The following is a 24,624-nucleotide window of genomic DNA, read 5'->3' as shown; positions in this document are numbered from 1 at the left end:
TTAGTTGAAATTTAGGCACTACTTTCTTCAATCAATCTATGAATAAAAAGTGAAGGAATTGTCCTACAGTTTTCTTTTTGACAGCATTGGAAAAAGCGAGATTTTTTACTCCAGATCTCTCTCGACCTTTGGTCGTAAAAATTAGCTTCTATATTCAAAGGAAAAAAAGTTACAAGCGTTTTTAAATCAATTTCGAAATATGTCGTTTTGATTCAGATTGTCAAGCATTTTATTTTCGCGTTTCCACGGTTACGCTTTTTGAATCCTTATTTTAAATTTAATTTCTCAAACTTATTTTATTTCATGTTTCCATGGTAATGCTTTTAAAATCCATCTTTTGCACTTTAATTTCTTAAAAGTATTTTAATATATGTCGTCATTGTTTGGAAGGGTAATTTTGCATGGTGTTTTTTTTTCTTTTATTTATGTAATTCTTTAAGTTATTAAGTTATTCTTTTAATTAATTGTTTAACCTTTAGGCTACGGCAACTATACAATTATCTTTTCCCTCTCCCTACGGCTCAAAGCTTTCTTAGTTCCTCCCCCCCCCCCGAATAGGACAGCATAAAGGGGGCGTTGTCCAAGCTCTCCGCAATACAGGGTTACTATAGTGGGGCACTATACTTGGCTAGTCATCACTTATTCAATGTTTTGAAAATAATTTTTTTCCCTCCTTGTTCCTTATGGGGTTCTCTGAAAAACACTGCTGTAAACACGTTTTTCAAAAGCAAGTCGACATACTTAAAACGTAATTTTTATGAGCAATAAAATTAGTAATTACATTAGAGGTTTAGATTTTCTGTAAGTATATTTGGTTCAGTTTTAAAATTGAAATCACTGAAATAACGCTTCTCATCTAACCTAAGGCTAACGACAACAAAATAATAAATATCAAACTCTATTTGTGAGGTAGACCACTGGATTTAATAAATGCCAGATGTCCTTATCTATGCGCTAAAATGCGGAGGTAAATAGCGTTCAACTGAGACCAAAGCCATTGTAAATACAATTTAGAATACCTTAGATTCAAGGGAGGCAACTTTGCTTTTCAGCTTGGCTATTCAGAAAAATGATGACACTAATACGTGTGTCCAAGAAAGAATCCACAATAATAGCGAACTATTCCTTGCTTTGCTTTTCTGAGCAGGTGCAAGCGGAATATGCTTCAACACCGTATTCATTTACATAAAGAACGTTAGCGCTTATCTATCTTTTAGAGCATGCAAGGCACCCTTTTTTGTATATGAAGCTGTTAGAGGCGTTTCAAAGTCAATCACTGTCGAGTGAGATAATATGAAGAGACAGCCTACAAATCCCCTGATATCCCCATTCACTCTTTCTTCTAATTGTGGTTGAAATACCTCTAGTAATTGTTGAAAGATTAAGTTCCGCTCCCTTCACAATACACAAGAAAAATATCTGGGCAAATTTGTTTTAGATTCCAAGTCTTTCCTCTTTTCAACATTTCCTATTTATGTACTATCATTATAATACATTTTCACTACCCAGTACGTTGTTATTTGTGAGTAAGAGAAGATAAGTAAAAAAAAAATACGCATGAGTACAACCAAGTGAGTGAAAACCAACCTCTTTCTTCCATTTTTTACTGGCATAAACAGTTCTAAATGTAAGAATTAATTAACAGAAAAAAAATAAACTGACATTAGACTCTCATTGAAAACTGAGTAAGATATATCAGGTGCTCATATAAATCTTTTCACTTAACCTCTTTTTTTTGCGCAAGAAAGAAAGAGGAGCAACCGACTTTGACTTAAAAATTAACATTTTAAGCCCCTTAAATACAAACAGGGGGGAAACTGAATGCACAAATTTATACTTTAACTGCTTTATAAGGCCAGAACGTTTAAGAATTCCTAAGTTGAACCATAAAATTAAAAAATTCAGCGAAAAAAAAATCCTCGTAAATGTGCCCCGGTGTACCATACTTATTTTGTTTCATTCAGCATATCCTTAGTCCTTTTAACTTTCTACTGAAATAATATTCGCTACAGACAAAATATCAAGGAAATACATTTATATTTTCTAAAATATCAAAATTAGGTTTTTATGCTTTTCACTCAATAAGTGATCAATTATCACAGAAGATTTTGAAGCGTAGCGAAGGGGGGGGGGGGGGGGTAAAAACACCCCTCAGAGCCCTTGATTTTAACATTCTTGCCATCCCTAGTACAATAACTTTTATATATGAAAGGCTCGTTTTGAACAGAAAACCCCCTCCAGAAGATAATTCTGGCTGTGCTAGTGACTCTTTTTATAAAATAAAAAAAAAAAAAAAAATGAGCATTTAGTCTAACTTTCAATTTTCAAACCAAAAGATTCACGACACAGATTCTTAATTGAACCTCTCTTTCAAATTTATTGATTTTAGAATGTTTTCCATGTTTTGTTGAAACGGTATTACAAATAATTTTCAGTTAAAAAGTAAATAAAGAAATAAATGAAACGTGGCAAATCGCAAATTGATAAGTTGTTTCCTATTCAACATGATATTCATTTTCGAAACGTTAGCAAAATAAGATATGCTTTTCAAGTGTTTAATTATTTTTATAAAACCATAACAAAAGAAATATTTTGGAGAATGATGTTTCTTGCCTCTGCTCCCTAAATATCTACACTGCTTAAACTAAATAGGTGTTTTGTACTCAGTAAAATATGCTGTTATTAATTATAGGAAGCCTTACTATTGGGTTATTAAACAGAAAAAGGCTATCAAAATTTTTTCTTTCCTTCAAGTATTTTACTTCTTTTCTTTCTCCCCTCTTTTTCGAAACTTCGCCACACATTCCTTCGCTGGGAACAAAACTATGCCAAACGCCTCTGATTGACAGACCCCCAAAAGGGGTGTAGTGCGTTTGATTCATTTTCTCCCTGCGTAGGCGTGTGTGAAAGGATTATCAGCTTCGGGAAGTAACTGGAGGGGGAAGGGAAGGACTGGTACAGACGTTGTACCACAGCCGTAGGAAGAGAGCACTTTTTGTCGGTACAGCATATGTACCGCCGTTGGCTAAAGGTTAATCTATGTCAATTGACACAATTTTTGTTCTCAAGATAGACCGGGCAAAGCCGGGCAACGCAGCTCTTAATATATAAAGATTTGAAAGCTACTGTTAATGTGATTTTATACCTTTTTGTTTGTTTGGCGAAACATTTATTATTGCCAAAGAAAAAACATCCGCTTCACTCGCAAAAGGGCTGGGTTCCGGTAGCGTGGTTGCTTGGCACTTTAGGCGCCGAGTAGTTCAGTCTAGGATTATAGTTTTAAGGCAACCATTAATGTAACTCATTGTTTTGGCGATTTGTTTTGAAAGAAAAGAAACTTTTGATTTGTTTTTATCCGAGTGAAATGTACAACATTTTCTTCTTTTTTTCTGACGATGATTTTTGAATGTTCGACGGGATGTTTTTTTTTCGTTAGACGGATGGATTATGATAGCGTGGTTGCTGGGCAAGTTTGGCGATAAACAATAGAGCTGCGGAATTATTTTTACATTTGAAAGATATTATTTGATGTCTTTTTTTGTTTATTTGGCGAAATATTTTAAAGTGCAGTAAAAACCGCTTCACTCGCTAAATAGAGTTTTAAAGCAACTGCAAATCTAATTTAATGATTTGACGAAAAGTTTTAAATTACAAAGAAACTTAAATAGTTTTTTTTAAAAAAGGTGTGTACGCATTTTATACAAAGAAAAACGATCATTTCACGTCAGAGGAGGAGGGGGCGTTTTTATTCAATGGACTTCCATTAAATTTTTAGCACGGGCATCGCTGTGCGGGTACTGCTAGTTTTATATATTTTGAAAAATAAAATGGAATCTTACTTAAGAGTAGGGGGAGGGATTTGAAAAATTTTACGTACCCTTAGATGAAGCTAGAGGGGAGGGTCAAAATTTGCCAAAATCATCCTTACATAATTAATGAATGGCCCATAAAAAAAGAAGATTTTAAAAAAATAACAATTTGTTGACTTGGAAGAATTGATTTTAAGCATAAGAAAACATACAAAGAGCAGGTATTGAAAAAAACACTGAAAAAGTAAGCATAAAATAAACCTTTTTGGATGGATATTCAGAAGCTTTACACTCCTTACAAGCAGAAGAAGACTCAGTTTCTTGTTTAAAAACAGTTTCTTTTTCCTTAGAAATAGACTCACATGCCTCACTTGATATGAAAGTAGTAGAAATACGTTTTGATTTCTTTGGGGAATTTGCACTGCTTCCAGGATTAGGTGAATTAGATACAGAGCTTCTTCCTTTGTAAGAAAACGGGACCACAACAGGAACAGATGCAAAAAAGTTTAAATTTTTAGTCAACGTATCACATGTATGTAAAGAATGCTTGCGTAGAACAGTCTTTTTATGCATTTGATTTATAAGATCTTTGGGCAACTTTCTGCTTGCACAGGGGATAGAATCTTTGTTGGGCTGATTTAAAGACACGTGAGTTTGATTATTTCTTATTTTCTTATGATTACTTTTGCTCACAGGCACTGTGGGATCGACGGCTGTAGAATAGCTTGTGTGGTAGTGCAAAAGCAACGTCCTTGCAGCATATATAGATGGGTGCTCTTGAAAATTTGCTACCATATATATGCGATTAAGATTTAGCCCTTTAACATCAGCTCTATAATGTCCACGCCTAACGCCATCTGGGTTAAGCATTGGTATTAACTTGAACACGAAAAGATTTCTGAGTCTGTTTGCACTACAGTCTTTAGAATATAATAAATAATCAAGCATTCCATTGAAAACAAAGCTAGATGGAGTTTCTCCTGGATGCACTCTACTGCTGACAAAGATGATCTAAAAAATAAAATCAAGCATTACAAATATAAGTTTTGAAAAGAAAAAAAAATACTGAACAAACAAAATCACTTTAAAAAATTAATTGAAGTAGAATAATGATCAGTGGTGCACACAGGAATTTCTCAAGTTGGGGTCTAGGATCAAAAGTCCACCATTCTCATACTAAACTCCAACACACATCCAAATATATTCTTTTGATTTTATCAATTTTTGGGAACAAAAAAACATTTTTAAAAATATATCACTATAATATTATAATAATCACTTAGCATTAGTTAATAAAATAAATTTATAGATAACAAATACTTAACTAAAATATCAGAAAGCATAAGAATGAATGTATTCACTTTCCTCATAGTTAAAAAGAAAAACAACGAAGCAAAATCATCATTCTAGAGCAATTTATGTTTACATACAATTCCAATTTGTTGGGGAAGATAGAGAACAAAAAGTTTTTTTGTTTTTTTTTTTCATTTATTAAATCTGTAACTGGTGTTACCTTTGCTTGGAATATTTTATGTACAACATACACAGGTTCATACTCAATCAAAAAAACTCAAGGGCCATGGAAGGGGTCTGAACCCTCTGGACCCTCCCCTTGTGTGTGCCACTGATAATGATTACAAAATGGCAACAAAAAAAAGAGAGAAGCTAAAAAAAACTGTCAAACCTTCTTATTTTGGAAAACATGACATCTTGGTTTGGAGCTGTCCGGGAAAAGGTCAGGCAAACTTTTCTCCCTTTCCATTGACAAGCCTTTGCAAGATGTTATTGTCAGTAGCTCTACTTTATTTCCTTCAGTAGAGTTGCATAATAACTCTCTGCAGTAATAAATGGCACTATCTGGTGGTTTACTGAAATAGTGAACAAGTATTGAGGGATTAATTTTAAAGAAAAAAATTTATATATATAAAAATTATTTTAGACAAACAAAAAACTTGTAAATAAAATTCCAATATAAATAATATAACACAATAAAAAATACACAATAAAAATACTGTGGAAGAAAAAAAAATTGCTTCACATTTTACAAATAAATTTCCTTTAAAAAAAAAAAAAATTGCATTGTTTACATACAATGAGCACACTAAATGTATGAGCAGAACCAGTACATACATACATACAGTATGTGGGTTTATAATCTTTATACAAAATGTTGTATAGAAAAATGTTTTTTTTTTCTTTTTTTCTATTATAAAGTTAAGTTTCAGATTAAACTTATCTCGTAAGTCAGAAATATATATAAAATTTAAATTTATTTTTACAAATTTCTAGATAACAGGTAATAGGAAAGAAAATTAAATCTTGCCATCACACTATTTGATAACTACTTTTTTATGCAAAGTTTTAAATTGTTTTTCAGAAAACAATTTAAGAATATTTCAATTCCATTTATTTATATTGTCGTGCCCAATTTGACAGGGTTTTGAAAATCAGTGGGACATCATATTGGGGAGGGGGGAGGTTGAACAAGGGGGTTGTAAAAGGACAATTTTTAAAATGTAGCTTTCAAGAAAATATGATTCATTTTTTTTAAAGAGAAATATTTGATGGAAAACATCAACTTTTACTTTAGGTTTTTATCATAGAATAAGTAGCCCGATTTGGCTCTTTTTGAAATGCGAAACTTTATATTAAAGAAATAGATAAATAAATTATACAAAATAAAACAAAGCAAATGTGTACTGGTATTTTTAAACTTTTAAGATTAAATGAAAGTATTTATATATTACTAGCAAAAATACCCGGCGTTGCCTGGGTCAGTAATAATTATTAGAAAAAATCGTTACTTGCTTTTGTTTTCTGTTTTAAGTGAAAGAATTTAAAACACATCTTTTTTGACGTGATTAAAAATCGAGTTTCTTCCTTACCCATAAAACCAGGGTTGGCCGAATTGGACCCAATTGGGTTGGACCCAATGGGTTTTTTTGAAAAAACCCATTTAAAAAAACCCATTATTTAGCCCACTTTTGGGTTTTTTAAAATTTTCTGAGAATTTTTTTTTTTTTAAATTATTAATTTAAATACTTTCACAATTTAAACTTCTTTCTTATTTGTTCTTCACCGCAGACAATGAACATAAAAAATGAATTTTGAACTTTAATAGTATTTCTTAACTCTTAACGGCATTAAAAAAATACTTCAAAGATTTTAAATAAATGTATTTAACTTTTTTCTTTAACTGGTCAATAAATAACTCAAATTATCTCGATCAAGTTCCTGTCACGTCTGATTTTCTCAATATGTGTACAGAGGAAACTAATCTAGTTAAAAGGCTTTCATGTGAATTATTTTCTGCTAACCAACACATCACAAATCTCGAATAAACAAAGTATATTTTTTAGAAATAAACAGATTTTTCAAATGGTCGACAGAACAGGTACAGTATTTTCATTATCTTACGAAAAAGTTGAATATTTCTAACTCTGTACACAGAAATAGAAAAACAAGCAGCATAAAATTCAAAGAAATGTCTTGATTAAGCTGGAATTCAGTAAAAAGGGATTTAAACTACTTGAGGTTCTACAGTAGTTTTGCATAACAAAATAAATACAATAAAGTAAAATGAAAAAAAAAAAAAAAAACGAAATAATTAAAAACGAACAATAGATTTTATCACTCGAGAAGTAACTTTGCCATAACTGTCGGTAATAATGAAAATTAAAAAATCCGAAACTTCACCATACTTAGATTTTTTCGTCTTTCATACTTTTCTTCAGAAAATGCTGAATTTTAACTAGTTTTCCAGCTTTTTTTCCCCGAAGATCATTTTTGCACTTTGTCCATATACTTACGCTACAATATGCTACAAGTACCCCACATTTTCCCTAAAAAAAGACAAAAAAACCCACATTTCTTTTAAAAAACCCAACTTTAGCTGGGTTTTTTTGGGTTTTATTTAAAAAAACCCAAAAAACCCTGGGTCCATGGGCTTTTTTAAAAAACCCCAGGTTTTTGCCAACCCTGCATAAAACTAAAATAGCAATAAGTATAAAGAACAAAGTAGTATTGATTTAGAACCGAAAGCACTATATTTAATCATATACAAATTTAAAAAACATAAAATTAATCTTCTCATGTTTAAAAAGATTAATCTGTTGATACTTTTTTTTTTAACATGGAGTCTAAAACCTTCTCTGTATGGCTAATAAAGTACGAAGTGATTAAAAAAAAGTAGCTGCGCTCGTAATCCCCTTATACTTGCTTTAGTTATTTCGGGAAATTTCAATCATTGTGGCTCTTGGTGCGATTTTACCGAATTTGCGAAAGTCGTTTCGGGGTACCTTCGATGATGCTCCCCCATTCTTTCCTTACTTTGTAAAACGATATGATATTAATTTTCGTTACAGAGATATCGTCGCCAGATGCTGAGATATTTTTGGTCACCATAAAATGGCGCTAAACAGTTTCATCCGAAATGTTACCAAAATAAGTAATAAAATTTGGTGATTGTTTGAAATTGTGCAAAAAGGAAAATTAATGGAAGTTTTTGTGCTGTTTATGGATTTGCCTAATTTAGTTGCTGGATTATTTAACACAGTAAAAAAAGTCTTTTGAAAATTCTTTGATTGGCGATATTTTGTTTACATGATGAAAGCTGAGAAACATTATGACGTAGTCTTCGGCTTCAAAAACAGCGACGTTGAAAAAACTGCCAAATGCATCAGCTACGGAAATATTTCTGCAAACATTTTGGCGATCTGCTGGTTGTTTGGATAATGAGAAAGTGCTCAATCAGCATAAATAATAATAAAAACCATTAATTACATTAAAGTTCCGTTTAAATGGAAAATCATCAGCCAAATCATGTATTATTTGCCAATCTTGTGCAAAAATCTTACTTCAAGATTTGACTTGAGAAAAGCCTTGAACAATCACGAAAAGCAAAGAAAGTCAACAATACAACAATTGTCGCTATCGACAGGGAGTTGAGATGATACACTAAATACTGTATTGAGTTGAGGAAAGCCTTCGAACATGGATCTAAAAAGCTCATAACTCGTTTTTTATTCTACTTAGAAATTTCGAACAGGTGCCATCTTCAGCAGAAAAATCAGAGCTTTCGATGGACATATAATGTAAATATGTGCAAGTATTTTTTCATCCCAATATTAGAGAATTTATACAAAAATTGTGTTTTATTGCCCCCCTAAGGGGGTTTTGCCCCCCATAACGGAACGAAAACAACCCTATGTGTTATTCTGATGCATAAGCTATATTATTGTAAAGTTTCATCAAAATCCGTTCAGTAGTTTTTGCGTGAAAGAGTAACAAACATCCATACATCCATACTGACAAACTTTCGCATTTATAATATTAGTAAGAAGTACTAAAATTAATATTTTGTTGGGTTAACAAAAAAACTTACGTTAAATACTTTTAAAACAGTTTACAAATAAAGCATTTACAAATACGTAGTAAAAATATAAATATAATTCTCCTAATCCATCTCCTGCTGCACAAAAGAATCATAATAAATATGTAAAGAAATTAATTCAATGACTGAATGTATGTTTGAGTTTTAGTCATTTGTTCCTTTTACATGATGGAGGGCATGTAGCACCAGAAGGGTTGTGTGATCCAAGATTCTTTATTTTTTGTTTTATTATACTTCTTTCTACCTCCACAAGGACAATAGTAATGTAAGCTAATAGAAAAATCTGTTTAATTGAACTGTAAAAGAAAAGATTTTTTAAAAATGAAATTAAATTTTTTTTTCTTTGAAGATTTCAAATGATATTTTGCTGCTCGCTTAAAAATATCTTGATTGCAAAAGAGTAATAAATTACATCAATCAAATAATTCAAATATTATCAAGTGAAGAAGTAATATTGTATGTGAGAATAAACATTTCTTGGAAAATGCAGGAATTTTTTTCAGAAATAAGTGTTTTTATTAACGAAGTGACTGCTGAACGTTTTTACAGAAAAAAAATGCATTTGATAAAATATAGCATATGAATGAGTAAAAAAGCTTATTTAATACATGAATTAGTGATAGTAATTTCGATAAGGTGAAGATTTTTGGCATTTTTACCATTGAAACAAAAAAAAGAAAATGCTCTGGGGGGAAAAAAACACAAGCAGCTTTCTCTTGCCAAAGATCTCTAGCCTGGAGTTCATTCTCATTTAGAAAATAGATTTTCCATTTATTGTATTCCTTCTGTATACCCATGATGAGGCTGCCTGGTACACCCAAATATTTACCGATGATGAGGGTGCCTGGTACACCCAAATATTTTGTGGTGTGCTTGAGCACTGCAGCACCCCTGGAGTCGGTGCCCTTGTCACACCCGTTTATAGTGAAATAAAAGGGACTAAAAAAATTTTGCAAAACACCCTAATTTCATTATAAAAGTCAAATAATGTGTTGTAGAACGTGAAGGAGAATTGAAACCAGGGCTGTGAAGACTGAGTTGGAGTTGAAGTCGAACCGATTTTGGGGTAAAGGAGTCGGGGTAAAAGCCGTTAGAAAACATGCCGACTCCGACTCCGGGCTTCTTTTTTACTTTAAATTTCACCGACTCTAATTGCATTTTCTTTTAAAAAACCGACTATCAATTGGTTTGATTATATGTATGAACGGCTCCTAATATGAAAATAACTGCCATTGGTAACCAGATAGCTTGGTTGTTTATCGAACTTTATGTAGCCGTCCCCTAGTTTGCTTGTTTTATGTCTTTCTTTAACTAATAGCAACTGTCAGCAAATGGTTTTGTTGCCTACCATTTTCAAGTAATCACTTTCAAATAATAATAGTATAACAATAGTAATATATTTTTTGCTTCGATCTCAGCTATACAATAGTAAAAGGAACGTATCCCTTGAGCAAGTCGGGGTCCGTAGCTCAAGTGGAAACTTCTAAGAGCATTCGGCAAATTCAAGTAAGTTTTGGCGTAAAAACACGAATCCGAAAGATCTGATAAAATGTATCTAATGTTTTTTTTTAATCTAAAGACTTTTTCTATAAGCTTAGTGCTCACTAAAATCTGTGAAACAAAATAAGTATATGATTTCATGGTACAACACTCAATAACTGCAGTTAAATCTTAACATCTTCATATTAAGGTTAATTCTAAAGCAGCCAATAATATTTAAGTTAAAAATTGAGCGAAGAAGAAATATAGGTATAGTAAAAGCTCTTTGTACAAAGCTGTATACTGCCGCACTTTGCATAAAATTTGCTCCAGGAGTGCATGTACCGGGCCTCTACCCGCAATATAGTGCCCTATTTTTGTTGAAATTTTATAGATGAAACAATGTAAGATTTATTAGGGAAATTTTTTAGAATTAAAGTATTTATATCCTTTATAAACTTCCAAATTAACATGAGGCATCATCCACTAAATGAATGTCCCCTGGAGTGGACCATCCCCTCTCAAGAAAGGTTTTTTTGATTTTACAAGAAAGCTTTTTTCCTAATAAGTTACAGCTTTTAAAAATTGAAAGCACATGATTTGATCCATATCTATTTGTTAAACATTAAAAAAGGAGCAAATTATTCCTTTTCATTTTTTTTAAATGGGGTTTTTAAGTTATCTTACTTTAAAAATCCCAACTATTGAAAAATTTGATTTTCAAACTGAATTTCTAACGTTGTATGCATCTTAGGTTTGGAATAAAATACAACACGAAAAGTTCATAAAAAAGAATCAATATTTCGATCAATGTTTAGGGATTCTTCCCTCTTCCTGTGAGGGGGAGAAATTGGAAATAAATAAATAATTTAAAAAATAAACCGGAATCGGACGTTTCAGAATCCAGGAGTCGGAGTCGGCCTTCCGACTCTGCAGCCCTGATTGAAACTATACTGTTATAGCCATGAATTTGCTGGATACAGAAACACTATAAGGCGGCACAAGTGCAGTAGTTTAAAAAGGAAAAAAAGAATCATTTACTTTGTTTTCGAAATGTATAACGATGATCCAACTTTGGCATCAACTGCATCAAGCATGTTTTGACACTCAGTGTAGGTAAAAGGAAAGGTGAATGCAAAATAAGTAACAGAGCTGCAGTCGAATGGCAAGGTATGGCAAAAACTTATCATGAAATTTCCGTCAGTTCCACACTGCAAAAGAAGAAAAGCACAACAATATATAGAAAAGGTTTTAAATTTTTAACACATAAACAAAATGAAACATTGTAAACTAACATATTTATTTATTTTTTTCAATTTAAGGAAACGAATGAAAAATTTAAACACAGTTTTTAAGCAATACTACAGTAAAACTAGTCCTAAAGGGCACTTTTCAAATGCGGACATCCCTTTTATATGGACAATTTTTAATTTTCCGATTTCATCGTAAATAACATTATTTAGCCCCTGTCCTGCTGACACCCCTCTATTGCAGACAAAAATATTGTCCCATTAGTGTCCGCATTAGAGGGGTTTTACTGTATCTATTTACAACAAAATTGTCATTTAATTTTTGTTCAAATTTTTATCAGGTGTAAAACAAATTTCATTAAAAATAATAACTAAGATCATGCCTTTGCAAACTATGCAGAATTACGCATGAACATACTACATAATCTATTGAGTAGGAGAAATTTTCGAATCAATGTAACCCACACTAACAAAACAAAATTATGAAACAATGTACCATTTTACTCAATATTTGGCAAAAATAGCCAAAGTAAACACAACAAGTTGCACTGATAATTGCATCAACTTAATTAATCATGATTTTTTAAATTAAAGACACAATCATAAGGGATAATAAATTACACTGGCCTCAAAAAGTTAAGGTACAACCAGTTTTTTGTGTCTAACTTTCAAATGAATGAAAGTAGAAACAATAAATTTGGAGGTATGTGCATTAAATGGTTTTTTATTGAATGCATCATAGAAATTTGTGTAAGTGTATTGCGAAAACGATTTATAACAAAAAAAGCAATCTTTACAAAAAAGTCCATTCTTGAAGAAAACAGAACATCATAGTGTTATGTAGTAAAATGTCGCAGAAACAATACAAAAATGGGTTCAAATAAGGAATGTGTCTGTCCCCCCTCCCCTTAACTTGAATTCATTGGCAGCATTGATTTTCCATGCTGTTTATTAAGTTGTCGGACACCGGAATAGGAAGGGAAGACCAGACACAAAGTAAGACTTGTTCCAGCTCATATAACGACCTTGGAGGAGGATTTAAAGCATCAACCTGTTTGCTACCAAGATAGTCTTAAAGACATTCTATCGGATTCAGGTCTGGAAATCGAGCTGGCCATTCCATTCGTCTCAAACCATGATCCTCAAGATACTCCTCAACAATCTGAGCTCAGTGATTTTATGCATTATAATGTATTAGAATGAAGTCATTACCAGTAGCACCAGCATATTGGCAGACATTTGGATCAAGGATCTCATCTCGATATCTCAGACCAGTCACAGTTCCTCCATGGAACACATGCAGGTCAGTGTGACGACCGAGCGAGACCCTGCCCAAACCATGATTCCACCACCTCTATAACTGTGGTCTCCCAACAGCATTAGATTGATGCTATCTATTGCAATGTTCCCTCCAGATCAGTAGACACCCTGAATCACTCTCCAATGTAAATCTGGACTCGCCTGTGAAAAGCACAGAAGCCCACTGCTGCTGGGTCCAGGATACATGTTCTTTTGCCCAGCAATAAGCGGATCCTTCACTGTGATCCAATGAGGGGAACACACACAAGTGGTCGTTTTGCATAGAGACCTGCATTGTGAAGACGTTTTTGCACCGTAGTATGTAGTAGCAGAGATTCTTCTTCCCGATGTAAGAAAGTGGTCTGTAACGAGCTGCGGCACAGTAGTGGTTTTTCTCTTTCGGGCTGAAAGAACTAGAAAATAATCTTCTGCACATGTTGTAGCTCATGGTCGGCTTGGAAGTCTTTAGGACACAGAATCCTTGGATTGGAATTGATCCTAAGGTCGCTGAACATCATTACAAAACATATTGAGATGTCTAGCAGCATCAGCCCGCGACAGTCCCATGTTCATCCATCTAACTCCCCTACAACTTAACGAATCGAGTAAACGACGTCTCAGAAACTTTTTCTAAACTCTATTGACTATTGTCACCGAAACTGCCAACAACAGTTGAAATTCAACACAACTTACACAAAAGTACAAAAGCTTGATATTTGAATATTTTTTTCTCACTCGTAAAAATATGCTATTTTCCATAAAATAAAAGTAGTAGCAACATTTTCTTCATAAATAGTTTTAAAGTTCGTTATTATCATTCATGCAAACTATGAATTTTATTGGTACTGCTATTTTTTTATGGTGAGCTTCGAAAAACATGTTGTACATTAACTTTTTGAGGCCAGTATACCTACAACTTAGACAATATGTGCATCATTCAGTCTTATTACTTTTGAATAAATGTACTCACTTATTTTAAGCACACTTCTACAATTTTGAATTTTTTAAAATAGCAACTTTGAATTCAATTTAATTGCAAAAAAAATGAATGAAAATTAAGGGAGGGGGGAATATTAAAACAATCTTTTTTTTATTAGTCATTGAAGTTCAGATGGTTGGTTATAACTATGTAAAATATTTATTCATCATAAAGAGTGCTTGATATATATGCACAAATTATTCATTAACATAACACAACCAAAACTGAATGCAGAGGAGCCTCAGAAACCATGGGCGCCCGTATGCAAAATTTTAAGGGGGAGGGGGGCTCAGATAGTTACCCCATGGTTTAACAGGATATTTTCTCCATAGAAACCAATTTCAGTACAGATTAGCATTATTAAAGTTTGACATTTTTAATAAATTCTTCATTAATGGCTGGAGAAGAAATGTTTTTACATTTTTGCAAAGAAAAAAGTATTAAAAGCAAGGAAGTTCCAATTTCTAGGGGGGGAGGGGACTTGAGCCCCCACTTGCCCTCCTATATGAGCGTCCTTGTCAGAAACCAGAAACAGTGAGATCTGAAATTCCTGATAATCCAAACAGCTTGTGAAAGGTCCAAATTTATCGTCAAAAAAAAAAAAACTAAGGACCATAGGTAGTATGGGTTAAATTGTTCCGATTTTTAAAAAATAACCAAGAAATTTAGGAAAATACTATGCGATTTAATCAAATGAAGGGGTCATACAATATGTAAAGTAGGGTCCAAGTAATCCATCCTTCGGCTATCTGCCAATTCCTTGTTACCCCACCGTACCAGCAGCAGAGCCTGATCAAGCCAAGGTAATGCCCAGGTCCTGAAAAAATTTGGTGCCCTTCTCATAAGAAAATATATATGCACCTTTTAAAAGTAATACTTTCCAAAAGAGAAAAATTTACTTGATTGAACAGTTGATTTTCTGCAAATAAATAAAAGAAAGGAAACAAATAACATAATGTTGGTCACCTTTTGAGATGAGTCACTCTATGCCTTGAGTAAAATAAAAACTTTCAATATGATTTACGAAAGCAAAAGGGCGCCATTTGCTTGACCGACATAATAGAGGGGATGATGAAACCCTGACCCCAGCGGGGGGGGGGGGGGGGGGTAAAGAGAACAGAGAAGCGAATTCATTCGAAAAGCGAGAATTTTTGTAAAGTTAATTTGTAAATGAAAAGATAATTTTTTTCTATTAAGACTTAAAGTAAACAATACGTACACGATTTTGGTGCCCCTAAAATTGTGGTGCCCATATCCACAGACCTGCAGGACCGTACATTAACAGGCCCTGACCAGCAGTACTTACATTTTTTATTTAATTAATTAATGCAACAAAATAGTTGACTACCTACCAGAATAACCTACCAGAAAAGCAGTTTTACTGCTAGATAATGCTTCAATTCATCTTGATGCGGACAAACTTACAGATAGGGATATAAGGGCCATTTTTCTCCCTCCTAATGTGACTGTTATTTGTCAACCAATGGCAGGGCCGGATTTGGAAGTGCGGAGGCCCCGGGGGAATGAAGGAGTGGAAGCCCCTAATCAGGGTTCAAAAGATCATCATATTTTCGAAAATATCCAATACTTTGATATATATCCGAATATTTTTATATGTATGTATATATCTGATATTTTCAACCCGTGAAAGTTAGGATATTTTGTAAACATTTTATTGTGGGGGCCTCTTTGTTGTGGAGGCCCCAAGGCAGTAGCCCTGCCTGCCCTCCCCTAAATCTGGCCCTGATCAATGGAGCTAGATGTTTTGGAAACAGGTAAGAGAAACTATCAAAGAATGTTTCTGTCAAATCTCATACAAGATATTGAAGATGACCAAGCCTTAATTTAAAAGTTGAATACATATCATTTTAAATTTGGAAGATGTTGTCTATTGGATTGCAAGTGCATGGAACAATATCATGGTACAAGCAAGTTCAAGGTCATATAATAACATGTTGGGCCGGAAAAGGAAATAACTGTTGAAAACAAAGCACATGAAACCAAGGAAAATATGTTGGCCACAGTGGAATACAATGTATCCCTGGATGTGAGGATGCATCTTTGGTTGAAATGGCTATCAAGAGACCAGTATAAAGTTTCCTATGAAGATACTGTCCCACTTCTTACAAAGATTCTGAAAATGTTGAAGGACCAGAGACTGTAAATTCCCATAAAGTAACTCACAAAGAAGGGTTTAAATTTTTGAAGCGGCCATTACATACACTGAACAGCAAAAAGAAATCAGGGTTATTGAGATTATGATGCTCCAGAGATGGCAAAACCTGGCAGCAAAGAAAAGAGATGCAGAGGCAAATGAAGATCACTAGTTCTTTTCACTCATCCTGAACTCCCTTGTTTAAAATTTCTTTATGTATATCAATGGCAATGAATTGAATTGTTCATTCATTTTAGTGCTTTTTATTTCATCATTAATACTCCCCCCCCCCCCCCCCAATAAATCCAGCAATTTAGCTTTCTGCCGGCCCATTCATGGCGGATAACCGGGACCCTACTTACTCTCATCTACAATGCATCAAGAACTGATACAAGTAGGCTGTATAGGAGTCCTGGCGTGATTTAGAAAAGCTCATGCTATATAGTAGCACCTATTACAGGTTTTACTCAAAACTTTAAAAAATACAAACGTGTATTACAATTACACTTGGCATTACAATGCACCTGGAAACTCAGTTTTACAATACTGTAGTTTTAGAAAGTTCTACATTATCATGAAACATTAAATAATGTTTGAAATCAACCTAATTAATCAGTGTAACCTAAGTTTAATGAGGACAAATTATAGTGCAGGAACAATTATGCATTTTACAAGATTCTTTATTTATAACAAAAGCAGTATCCGCACAGTGATACCCGTGCTAAAAATTTAATGGAAGTCCGTTGAATAAGAAAAATTGACGCCCCCTCCCCCTCTAATATGAAATAATCATTTTTCTTTGTATAAAATGCGTACGCAGCTTTTCAAAAAAAAACACTACTTAAGTTTCTTTGGAATTTAAAACTTTTCGTCAAATATTTAAATTAGATTTACAGTTGCTTTAAAACTCTATTTAGCGAGTGAAGCAGTTTTTACTGCAATTTAAAATGTTTCGTCAAATAAACAAAAAAAAAACATCAAATAATATTTTTCAAATGCAAAAATAATTCCGCAACTCTATTGTTTATCGTGAAACTTGCCCAGCAACCAGGCTATCATAATCGATCGGTCTAATGGGGAAAAAAAACATCCCGTGAAACATTCAAAAATCGTCGTCAGAAAAAAAAGAAAATGTCGTACATTTCACTCGGATAAAAACAAATGAAAAGTTTCTTTTCTTTCAAAACAAATTGCCAAAACAATGAATTACATTAACGGTTGCCTTAAAACAATAATCCAAGACTGAACTGCTCAGCACTTAAGGGGCCAAGCGACCACGCTACCGGAACCAGGGCCGCAACGTCCCTAAGTACAAGGTCGTGCGTCACACAAGGATGACAGAGTCAAAAAAGGCGCCGTGCTCTGTTGGGGTAACACTTATGATGTTGGGGTAAAACATTAATTTCTTTTAGAAACAAATCTTTGAATGAAAAATTTTCAATAGTTACAGCTAACTTATTTCTGCCACTCCTCCAACCCATCCCCCCTCGCGGTCCTATTTCTTTTCCTTTTCCTTTCTTTATTTTTCTTTCTTCCAGTTCCATCTGAAGTTAAGAAATCCTTCAAACTGCTACTCCTCTGAATCTCCCCCCCCCTCCCCCCAAAAGCATTACGGAGCATCTTAAGTTCTGTTCCCAGATATGGTATTCGGGAAAGCTACCGAATACCAAACAACATTGCTTGAAACTGCTCGAAAATCACCTAAAATTGCGTTTTTGGAGCTCGAATTTGAAAGATTACCGGCCCTAATATTAACAAATATGGTCTTACAATCGCGTTCTTTTAGACTTCAATTTCAGAAAATATTCAGGCAAGGGCCTCTGAACCACTTTCCTTTAATATTAAAAAATTAGGTTTTTTAAACATGACTTAAGAAAAATTTTAAGTTGAATATCCTCTGAACCTCTCCTCCTAGTATCATAGAATATTGCTTACATTTTTAAGGGGAGAACTCCACAATCCCCTTCCCGTGAAAATTTTCAAAGCTGTACAATTGCGTTTTTGGAAGTTAAATTTCGAAAAATTGGAAGGGAGGGAAAAAAAATGATTTCTATCTATTTTTCAAAAAAAAGGGGGTGGGTGGGGAGTCCCAAAGTTCCACCCCTCATTCTAACGTTAATAAATATGGTCTATAATCGTGTTTTAAGGGTTCAACTTCTACAAATTTCCGCGGAGCCCCTCGAAACTTTACCCCACATAGCACCACCACAGACCGTCTAAAACTGCGTTTTAAAACTACAAGTTAAAAAAAAATTCTGTGGAGAAATCTCGGATCCCTCTTTTTAAAAGGGATTTTTTCCCTAATGTGCGCCTCCAAAACTATTTTCTAGTTTTTACGGTTATAAAAAGTTTTATGAGTTATTCATCACTTACAGATTTGATAGATATTCAAAGCGGCGTTTTAACTTGATATTTAAAATATTTTCTTTTCCGAAACGCATTATTTGCATATCAGAGGAGCTGCTGAACACAAAATAGTTTCGAGATATGAAGTATATATATAAATACGTACACCATATTCCAAATTTAAACATTCACACACTATTTTTTGAATAAATTAAATGCCAAATGTATTCTTTTCCATTTTATATTTGTCTACAAAACCTCATTCCAGGTTTACTATATTTTCCCCTGACGCCAGTGTATAAAGGCGCTCAAAAGACATTTGCACGACGGCGCCAATCAGGCTTGGCGCAGCCCGGACCAGAACCAAGCCCTTTTGCGAGTGAAGCGGATGTTTATTTTTTTTTTGGCAATAATAAATGTTTCTCCAAACAAACAAAAAGGTATAAAATCATATTAACAGTAGCTTTCAAATATTTATATATTAAGAGCTGTGTTGCCTGGCTTTGCCCGATCTACCTTGAGAATAAAAATTGTGTCAAGTGATATATATTCAACAATCAGGCTTAAATAAAAGAAAAAAAAAACACCATGCAAAATTACAGATAGATATTAAAATATTTTTAAAAAATTGAAATGCAAAAGATGGATTTTAAAAGCGTAACCATGGAAACATGAAATAAAATAAGTTTGAGAAATTGAATGCAAAATAAGGAAATAAACAATGGATTCAAAAAGGTAATGTGGAAACGCGAAAATAAAATGGTTGACAACTTGAATCAAAATGACATATTTCGAAATGGATTTAAAAACTTTTGTAACTTTTTTCCTTTGAAGATAGATGCTAATTTTTTCGACCATAGGTCGAGAGAGATCTGGAGTAAAAAATGTTGCTTTTTCCAATGGTGTCAAAAAGAAAACTGTGGGACAATTCCTTCACTTTTTATTGATAGATTTAATGAAGAAAGTAGTGCCTCAATTTCAGCTAAGCCTAAAACGTTCGAGTTAAAAACGCAAATTACTTCTGCCGCAATTAAGTTAGAGCATTGATTCAAATTGTTTAGAATGCGGAAAATTCTACCCTTTTCAACAATACATAATATTAATTAATAGGTGCAAATAATTTTTCACCCCTTTAATAGCCAATAATAGGCAATTTACATGAAGTTTGGGTCTAAATTGGAATAAAAAGAGAACTATTTATGGGATTTTTTTCGAATTACAGCTTATGTTACTCAGTAAAAAAGCACCTTTCATATAGTGAAGGAATTTTTCAAATAGGTGGTTCTGGAGATTACCTCGAACATATAAACAGAAAAATCTGCCCTCTCTCTTTATAATACACTCTAAGACAAAAAAAAAGTTGCACCAAGAAGGTGTGGACCGATGTGAATGAAATTTGGAGGGATGGTTCTTCTGCCTAAAATATGCAAATGATTAAATTTCCAGGTTAGGGTTGCGCATGCAACGCACGCAGGGTGGCCCTAAGCACAGCGTAAGACCAGCTATATAAGGGCATCCAGTAGAGCAGCAATTTTAATTTAACTCAATCTGATTTGTTAGTTACGTCGTTTAACATTGGATTATGCCTCGAAATAAAGTTCGCAAGCAATTTACGCAACCAGGAGTGTTCGAAAGGGGTCGCATAATTGGCCTCCGAGAAGCTGGATGGTCATTTCGACGGATAGCACAGCACGTTGGTTACACTGATGTTACTCTTGCACGCATTTGGCGGCAGTGGACTCAACAAGGCACATATCAGCGTCAACCAGGCTCAGGGAGGCCGAGACAAACCGTACCGAGGGAGGACCGGAGGCTCGTAAGGCAAGCTCGTAACGATCCAACCAGCACAGTTGCAGACATCCAACGGGCTGTGGGACCTTCCATCAATCAGCCAATAAGTGGTCGCACCATTTGCCGACGGCTGCACGACGTGGGACTGCGCTCACGTAGACCGTTACGACGACTGCCATTAACAGCATTGCATCGTCGGAAAAGATTGGAATGGTGCCGTACAAGACGGACATGGAGCGTCGAATGGTATCGCGTAGTCTTCACTGACGAGTTCCGCTTTTGTCTTGGTGGAGACGACAATAGGATCCGCGTGTGGAGGCAATGTGGTCAGCGCCAAGATTTACGGTTTATTGTACAGCGTCATACGTCCACGAGACCTGGTGTCATGGCGTGGGGCGCAATTGCATATGATGCAAAATCACCTCTAGTGTTCATTAACGGTGCTTTGACCGGCCAACGTTACGTTCAAGAGATCCTGCAGCCAGTTGCTTTGCCATTCCTGAGCACCTGTGTTCGGCCGCTATTCCAACAAGACAACGCTCGACCCCATATTGCTGCCGTCTCTAGAGCTTGTCTTCAAGGCCTAGACAGCATGGAGTGGCCGGCATATTCACCAGACCTGTCCCCAATCGAGAATGTGTGGGATGCCATGGGACGAGATGTCAACACTCCACCCGTACCTCGAAATCTGCCGGAACTCCGTAACAAAGTTAAAGCAGCATGGGATAGACTACCACAGGACTTCATTAAGAACCTGTACGATTCGTTACCAAGACGATTAGCATGTTGTATTCGGAATAATGGCGGCCATACTCCATACTGAATGTTACCCATTTTGTGTATGTTGTTCAATAAATTTTGCTTATATCGTTCTCATTTTCTAATCATTTACTCTTCCATATACACTTATCATACCTTCCAAATGTCATTGTATTCTAAGACTTCCTTCATGGTGCAACTTTTTTTTTGTCTTAGAGTGTATTAGTATAGATTACCATGATTATCAGTTGTCAAATCAAGTATCAGTTATCAGAAAAGACACTATTTATTTACAATTTATGTAAAATGTCAGATAAAAACGAGATTTGTCATTTATTATATTAGTTTGCTTTTGGAGTGATACATTTTATTTTTTAATTACTTTAAATTAATACTCATTCTTTTCATGCCAATAAGTTTAGGATGTTAAAAGGAAATGCATTTATATTTCACAAAAGACACAAAAAGTATTTTCTATCTCAAATTGGCATAAAATAAAAATACAAACATTACAGTTAAAAAAATTAAACCAGATATTTTGTATCAGCGAATATTCGGTTGAAATTTTAAACCAATATTTGGCCAGCATATGGTATTCACTGCACCTCGAAAAAAGTACATTATCAGAAATCAATGCATCTTGTTTCTCCAAAGTTTGTAATAAACTATACAGATACACATGGGAGTAGCCAGGATTTCCATTAGGAAGGGGAAAACATCTACCAGTTTTAAGTGAAATACAACGCCAGTTCAGTCATTTCCAGCCGAGAACTGCAGTTTCGTGCTTATTAGCACTCATCAGCCCGGCATAGGAAAGTAATTGAGCTGGAGATGCAAAACCTCTTAGGAAGCCAAGAGTGCCAAACAAACTGGTAGCTAATATAGAATTAGCACAGATCAGATGAGAGACCGAAGCAATGATTCGGTTCAACTTGAAAATTGAAGGCAAGGCATGGTATATTCAGTAAATTACCGCCGTTAGTCAGGGCCAAGCAGAAATACATGAAATACACTGCCAGCTCAGTCATTTCCAGCCGAGGACTGCAGTTTTGTGCTTATTAGCACTCATCAGCCCGGCATAGGAAAGTGACTGAGCTGGAGCTGGGAAACCTCTTAGGAAGCCAAGAGTGCCAAACAAACTGGTAGCTAATATAGAATTAGCACAGACCAGACGAGTGACCGAAGCAATGGTTTGGTTCAACTGGAAGAGTGAAGGTGGCACTCTTAACTTCCTAAGAGGTTTTTCATCTACAGATCAGTGGGTGGTAATTTACTGAATATACCATGCCTTGTCTTCAATCTTCGAGTTGAACTGAACCAGAGCCGTGTCCAAGGGGAGGGTTTTAGGGGTTAAACCCCTCCCATTGAAAAAAAAAATCAATGAATCATTAAACGATTTTCCAAAATGTATTATAAGTTTTAATTAATTTTAGAGTTAAACTCTGATACAGTATTTATCCTCTTTAATATTTCCCCATGCTTAACAATTAGCATTTTCCTCAATTGTAGGATTCAAGCTCTTTCGCTTCTAAGTGCTTGAAAAAAAATTAACGCGGAGGAATGGTTGAAGAGTCCGGCAATGCTATAAGCATGCAGGGGGAAATTATTTAAAAGAATATTAGACAATGATGTAGCGCCCCCCCCCCCCAAAAAAAAAACTTAGGGGTAGGGAAAATTGTTACTTTGCTTGCTATTAGTTTTTTTTTTTTTTTTTTTATGGTGCACCTTTAGTGTTGGATGAATTAGTCGTTTCACGCATTAGAAAAATATTTCTATGCAAAACAGCCATTTTTTTTAAATAAAATTTTTATTTTCATTAAATTCCTGTTCAATGTTATTTGATGGAAAAAAAAGAAAAAAAAAAGAAGGAAAATGAGGTGGCATAAAAGAAATGTGTGTATTTTTACAAAATGTTCAACTGTACAAATAAGGTTTCATTAAAAAAAAAAACCACACAAAACATATTTAAAAAAAAGCCTAGTTATCGAACTAAAATGAACTATTCAACACGCTTAGTTAGTTTTCCTTTGACAACGTAAGTTACAAAGGGAAAAGGTTTCAACCCCTCCCTTTATGAAATCCTGGACACGGGCCTGAACTGAACTATTGCTTCGGTCACTCGTCTGGTCTGTGGTAATTCTATATTAGCTACCAGTTTGTTGGCACTCTCAGCTTCAATGAGATGGCATCTACCTCCGGCTCAGTTATTCACTACTTTTGACCGAGTTCTAATAAGAACGAAACAGCAGTCTCAGGATGTGATAACCGGGCTGTCTGGTATATTGCATGTTGTTCTGCCTTAGCCCTGGCTTAGGGGCGGTAACTTACAGCTAAAAAATAGTGATATTTCAGTTGCCTCCCCTCTCCCAAGTATGAATAGAATTGCTTAAAATTATATATTCCTCCTCTCTCCCTAAAAAAAAAATTTAATACTGCTATTTTTGGTCAGATTAGGACAGAAAAAGTGTTATGTGGCTCTTCTCTGGAAATTTTCGAAAATGAAGTCCAAAATCATAACTTTAAATTATCTTTGATATTATTTGGAAAGAGCATGGGAGTCGGTAGTTATCTTCTATTGAGTGGCAATAGCCTTTCCCTGCCCCCCCCCCCCCTCTGCCTATGCCCACGGGTACACATATACAGTATAACTTTGATTTAATTATACCCGATTTCCTCAATTTAATGATACATTTACTGGTCCAGGATTCAAGGATGCCCATATGGGGGGGGGGGGGGGGGGCAAGTGGGGGCTCAAGTCAAACCCCCTTACAAATTAGAGCTTTCTTGCATTTAGTACATTTTTCTTTGTAAAAATGGAAAAACATTTCTTCTCCAGCCGTTAAAAAATAAGTTATTAAAAACGTCAAAATTTTATAACTCTAATTTGCACTAAAATCAGTTTCCATGGGGGAAATATCTGAGCTCCCCTTACAATTTTGCATATGGGCGCCCTTGCCAGGATCGACTGTATTAAATATCTATGTTCCATGATTTAACAATATCCTTGACTTAACAAAAACTTTCTCCAGTCTCTTGACAATCGTTAAATCGAAGTTATACTATATTTTTTTAACTGAGCATACCAAATCTGTTTTACCTTGAAATCAACTTTTCCAGGAATTCTTTTCCACCCATCTTTAGATGGCACGACTTTAAAAACTGGTTTCATTCCATGAAAATATAACTTTCCCTGTCGATTGAGATTCATTACATTTATTTTTATCAATCCACCTGGAGGTCCACCAGCAACACCAAAATGAAACCATGTTCTGAAAAAAAAATATATATATATTTAAAAGAATTAAGACTGTACAAAATTATTAAATAAAGTAACAAATTACTGATGAATTCTGGTTCCATTACAA

The 24,624-nt window shown here is 34.4% G+C and overlaps 1 protein-coding gene across 1 annotated transcript in view; it reads right to left on the bottom strand.

Moving 5' to 3' along the window:
• Nucleotides 1-24,624, bottom strand: part of LOC129217437 (cytosolic carboxypeptidase-like protein 5) — an 84,978-nt gene that overhangs the window by 25,911 nt on the left and 34,443 nt on the right. The window contains exons 2-5 of the mRNA XM_054851734.1: nucleotides 24,357-24,528; nucleotides 11,722-11,891; nucleotides 5,494-5,677; nucleotides 4,071-4,820 (exon numbers count right to left, since the gene is read on the bottom strand). Of these exons, the coding sequence (XP_054707709.1) occupies nucleotides 4,071-4,820; nucleotides 5,494-5,677; nucleotides 11,722-11,891; nucleotides 24,357-24,528 (1,276 nt within the window). The remainder of the gene's footprint in view (nucleotides 1-4,070; nucleotides 4,821-5,493; nucleotides 5,678-11,721; nucleotides 11,892-24,356; nucleotides 24,529-24,624) is intronic.

The sequence above is a fragment of the Uloborus diversus genome, chromosome 2 (genome assembly GCF_026930045.1).
Source record: "Uloborus diversus isolate 005 chromosome 2, Udiv.v.3.1, whole genome shotgun sequence".
NCBI classification, from domain to species: Eukaryota; Metazoa; Arthropoda; class Arachnida; order Araneae; family Uloboridae; genus Uloborus; species Uloborus diversus.
Note: the sequence above shows the minus strand (reverse complement) of the source record. Positions and strands in the feature narration are given on the sequence as shown.